The sequence below is a fragment of the Chiloscyllium plagiosum genome, chromosome 5 (assembly GCF_004010195.1).
Source record: "Chiloscyllium plagiosum isolate BGI_BamShark_2017 chromosome 5, ASM401019v2, whole genome shotgun sequence".
NCBI lineage: Eukaryota > Metazoa > Chordata > Chondrichthyes > Orectolobiformes > Hemiscylliidae > Chiloscyllium > Chiloscyllium plagiosum.
In genome coordinates, this window is record NC_057714.1 from 53,351,019 (window position 1) to 53,356,440 (window position 5,422).

The 5,422-nt window shown below is 42.3% G+C and overlaps 1 protein-coding gene across 6 annotated transcripts in view; it reads right to left on the reverse strand.

Moving 5' to 3' along the window:
* Window positions 1–5,158, reverse strand: part of cobl (cordon-bleu WH2 repeat protein) — a 369,755-nt gene extending 364,597 nt beyond the window's left edge. For 2 of the 6 annotated variants that reach the window (XM_043690116.1, XM_043690115.1), the window contains exon 1: window positions 4,548–4,928. In XM_043690116.1, the coding sequence (XP_043546051.1) occupies window positions 4,548–4,576 (29 nt within the window). In that variant the 5' untranslated portion in view covers window positions 4,577–4,928. Of the gene's footprint in view, window positions 1–4,227; window positions 4,494–4,547; window positions 4,929–4,948 lie in introns of those variants that run through there. The other 4 variants (XM_043690118.1, XM_043690117.1, XM_043690114.1 and 1 more) reach the window with 3 other exon arrangements.
* Window positions 5,159–5,422: the final 264 nt, after the last annotated feature.

Consider the following 5,422-nt stretch of genomic DNA (forward strand, 5'->3'; position numbering starts at 1 on the left):
GTCATCCAGCATTCCCTATACCTACCAGCCTTTCTTTTCACCCTAACAGGAATATACTTTCTTTGGACTCTCGTTATCTTATTTCTGAAGGCTTCCCATTTTCCAGCCACCCCTTTACCTGCAAATATCTGCCTCCAATCAGCTTTTGAAAGTTCTTGCCTCAAACTGTGGAAATTGGCCTTTCTCCAGTTTAGAACTTCAACTTTTAGATCTGGTCTTTCTTTTTTTCCATCACTATTTTAAAACTAATACAATTATGGTTGTTGGCCCAAAGTGCTCCCCCACTGACACCTCAGTCACCTGCCCTGCCTTATTTCCCAAGAGTAGGTCAAGTTTTGCACCTTTTCTCGTAGGTACATCCACATACTGAATCAGAACGTTTTCTCTCCATCTAAATTCTTAACATTATGGCAGTTCCAGTCTATGTTTGGAAAGTTAAAATCCCCTACCATAACCACCCTATCATTCTTGCAGATAACTGAGATCTCCTTATAAATCTGTTTCTCAATTTCCCTCTGACTATTAGGAGGTCTATAATACAATCCCAATAAGGTGATCATCCCTTTCTTATTTCTCAGTTCCACCCAAATAACTTCCCTGGATGTATTCCCAGGAATATCCTCCCTCAGTAATAGCTCTAATACTATGCCTTATCAAAAACGCCACTCCCCCTCCTCTCTTGCCTCCCTTCCTGTAGCATTCGTATCCTGGAACATTAAGCTGCCAGTCCTGTACATCCCTGAGCCATGTTTCTGTAATTGCTATGACATCCCAGTCCCATGTTCCTAACCATGCCCTGAGTTCATCTGCCTTTCCTGTTAGGCCTGGTGCATTGAAATAAATGCAGATTAATTTATCAGTCCTACCTTGTTCTCTGCTTTGTCCCTGCCTGCCCTGACTGTTTGACTCGTCTTTGTTCTCAACTGAACCAGTCTCAGATTGATCTCTTTCCTCACTATCTCCCTGGGTCCCACCCCATCACCTTACTAGTTTAAATCCTGCCGAGCAGCTCTAGCAAATCTCCCTGCCAGTATATTAGTCCCCTTCCAATTTAGGTGAAATCCATCCTTCTTATGCAGGTCATTTCTACCCCAAAAAGAACTTCCAATGATCCAAAAGTGTGAATCCTTCTCCCATACACCAGCTCCTCAGCCATGAATTCATTTGCTCTATCTTCCTATTGCTGCCCTCACTAGCTCGTAGCACCGGGAGTAATCCAGATATTACTACTCTAGAGGACCTCCTTTTTAAATTCCTGCCTAACTCTAAATCTAAATCTTTTCCCTTTCTGCTGGCCCCTCTACCCCTTGAGAACATTCTACACCCTCTCTGAGACATCCTTGATCCTGGCGCCAGAAAAACAACACATCATTCTGATTTTTCACTGCTGGGCACAGTTTGTCTGTACCTAGGACTTGAGAGTCCCCTAACACAATTGATCTCTTGGAACCCGATGTACCCTTCGTTGCATTAGAGCCAGTCTCAATACCAGAAACGTGGCTGTACGTGCTTTGTTTCCCTGAGAATCCATCACCCCCGACATTTTCCAAAACAACATACTTGTTTGAAATGGGGGTAGCCACAGAAGACTTTTGCACTAACTGCCTACCTCTCTTACCTTTCCTGGAGTTAACCCATCTATGTGACTGTATCTGCAACTTTTCTCCCTTCCTATAACTGCCATCCGTAACATCCAATTGCTCTTGTAAATTCCTCTGTCTCCCCAACTGATCTATTCGATCTGATCGGATTCGTAACCAATGGCATTTATTGCAGGTATAATCCTCAGTAACCCGTAAACTCTCCCTAAACTCCCACATCCGACAAGAGTATATCACTCTACTAAAGGCCATTTTTGCTTCTTTCAATCTACAGATCCATAAAATAGCACTGTCTTATTCCACTAAGAGGTAAAGAACATAATTTCCTTACAATATATTATCAATGCAGGTCAGCCACAGATTCTATCTTAGGCTGATTGACATGAAACTCGGCATCTGAGTGCTTTGCTTTCATAGGAGTTATCAAAAACAATGAATATTTTGAAATTTTTGACAATTTTGCACAGTAATCACTTGTCCAACATTTAAACATTCTGTAATAATTGTATAGTTCCATGAAAATTTCCTGACTTCTGTTACTAATCCATAGCCCTACAAAAATACAACTAGAAAATTGTATAAAAGAACAAAGATCAATGAAAATTTACAGCCCAGGAACAGGGCCTTCGGCCCTCCAAGCCTGTGCCGATCCAAATCCAATGTGTAAACGTATTGCCCAATTCCTGAGGATCTGTATCCCTCTGCTCCCACCTACTCATGCATCTGTCCAGATGCACCTAAAGTGAATCTATCGTGCCTGCCTCTACTGCCTCTGCTGGCAACGCATTCCAGGCACTTATCACACTCTGTGTGAAGTACTTTCTACATGTATCCCCCTTAAACTTTTCACCTCTCACCTTGAATGCGTGACCTCTCATTATTGAATCCCTCACCCTGGGAAAACGCTTATCTCTATCCACCCTGTCTATATATCTTGTAAACCTCAATCAGGTCCCACCCCATCTCCTTTTTTTCTAATGAAAACAATCCTAACCTACTCAACCTCTCTTCGTAGCTTGCACCTTCCATACCAGAAAACATCCTCGTAAACCTTCTCTGCACCCTCTCCAAAGCATCCACATCCTTTTGGTAATGTCGCGACCAGAACTGTACACAATATTCTAAATGCGGCCGAACCAAAGTCTTGTACAATTTTAACATGGCCTGCCAACTCTTATACTCAATACCCCATCTGATGAAGGCAAGCATACCATATGCCTAAGGGCCTGTGCCCGAAACGTCGAATCTCCTGTTCCCTGGATGCTGCCTGACCTGCTGTGCTGTTCCAGCAATAAAGTTTCAACTTTGATCTCCAGCATCTGCAGACCTCACTTTCTCCTCCTTCTTGACCACTCTGTCTACCTGTGCAGCCATCTTCAGGGTACAATGAACCTGAACTCTCAGATCTCTCTGCTCATCAACTTTTCCCAAGACTCTTCCATTTAGAATTTGACCTCCCAAAATGCATCACCTCACATTGTCTGGATTGAACTCCAAGTGAGAAACTACATATTACTCAAGGTCAATGCCTAAACCTGGCCTGACAATGCAATGGCTAAATGTAACTTTAAACCACACACAGCTCAGGTGATTCCATGTTAGATTTTAAACTTAACTAATATCTCGAAAACTGATCTCACATGGAGCAAAATTTGGAAGTTATAAGAGTCTTCAACTCCTCACAATCTGTTAAGACTAGCAAATAATTCTTGGTGACACTTATTTGTGCACAAATACAGGTAGCTGCTTTCTGACCTTTGGCACTCACTTCTATGTACAAGATTAAATTAGAGAAAAGGAGCAAAAACACAAAAAACAGCTGTTTTAAACATTAAGCAGAAAGCAAAAGGAATTCCTTCAACCAAGAAATAGAACAAGGGTTAATAACCTTCCAGTATATATTATCAAAAACTACACTATTAGAAAAACGCAGCTGAAAGAAAATAAACCTTATTTAAAGAGGATGTGTACAACTCCCTGATTATAAAGCATTTGCTTTGCCCTCGAAAATAAACATTTTAAACAACGGAAATAAGTGGCTTCCTTTGGGCAAAACCTTGAATATAAACACACTAACACTGTCTTATCATTCAAAAATAAATATTTTCCCAAAGTAAGAAAGGAAACCAAAAAAAGAAATCGTTTGTGTATTTTGATTGCGATGCAACTTGGTGAGTGTCACTGGTTGGCAAAGTTGTTAATGATTGTAGTTTGTCGTTCATTATGATTTAAAACATTTTAGCAGCGTATGAATCTCAATGTCCAAAGTGCTCAATTGAAAACAATGTTCTAATGAACTACATTAAAATTGCATTCTACCCTCACACTTCAGAAACCTGGTTGTTGGCGTATTCACGTGACAAGATGTGGCAGAAAGTCGCGACCACATGAACATGATCAAGAATCAATAAAACACGAAATGTAAATGTTAAGAATTGTACTCTCATGGAGAAAATAACGAGGAAGTTAGATTAGCTGTTACAGTCGCCGATCTTAAAATACGCAGAACTTATTTCCAGACTACCTCCGGGAGATGTCTGCGGTTTTATGCCAAGGACAAGGCCTGATCGGAGCTTTTAAAATGGATCTTGCTCAAGTTAACAGGTTCCTTTAAAAACAAACCTACTGGAATTAGTGCAGCAGTTCGGCAAAGTCCGGCTTCTATATGTAGAGCAGCTCGCTAGCCCGCCGCCTGCAGCCCCCAGTTTGACCGTTGACAGGTGTCAGCGCCGCCGCCATTACCGGGCTCGCGTTTCCAGGGAAACGGGCAAAGCCTGACCAACCGTTCCCAGGGCCAGAGATTACAGACAGTGTTTATTCAACACCTCCAAACCCCGTGCCCTTCATTCTCGGACTGCCGTATTTACTCAGCCGCCCACAAGTATTTCGCAGCTAAGTCTAGGTGTTTGTTGCACAATGAACTTTTTTTTTGAAACGTTAACATACCCGGCCGGCGCTCGAGCAACTGTCGCCATCCTCGCCGCCTCCCTGGCTCAGATCTCTCACTACTCCTTTTCTTTTTATGTCGTCCACATCCAACCCCGCTCCGGGTCGCCGCCAAGCTACGTTTTTCTAAAGTACAATGGGAACCAAACGATCAGAAATCACTTCTTTTCCCCTAGACTTTATGCGAGGATCTGCGCACGGAAAATGCACTTTGTCGCGTGCTCGCAACTAACGGTTCCAAAAGTCCGGGTCACAAATTTGATCGTCTCTTCTTTCTAATTCTCGTACACACACGCACGACAACTGTCTGCAAATTTTAGACCAGTGAATAAGCAGTAAACTATGTGCAATCACCGCACATCAGTCACTGCCCAGATCCTACTCCAAATAGAGGCACTTACACTGGCAGCAATTTCACACGGCAACTCTTCTCGCCTTCCCTCTCCTCTCATTCGTTCCCTCAGCGTCCTTCTTCATTAATGAATGAAAATAAAGCGACTTCAGTATTAAGGGCGCCCTTCCCTCTCCGCCACCATCTCTGACTTCGTGCATGAAATTAACCGCCTTCCTCGGGAATATACTGTCAATCACCGCTTTGTGCGACCCAGGCTGGTATCGGATGCGGGTCGAAGTTGTGCTGTACATAAGTACTTTGCGGTTATGCAGTATTCAGAATGTTTTCCTCTGATCATGATTTGATTGAAACACATTGACTGCATAGTTTTGGAATGCAAGTTTTAAACGCATTTTTTTTCTGATCTCACACGAAGTGCATCTCTGATCAAATAAAACTGTGATCATTTTAATTATACCATTAACATGCTACTTAATTCATTCTTAAAAAGAACTTTAGGGATCGCCTATATTCATATGTG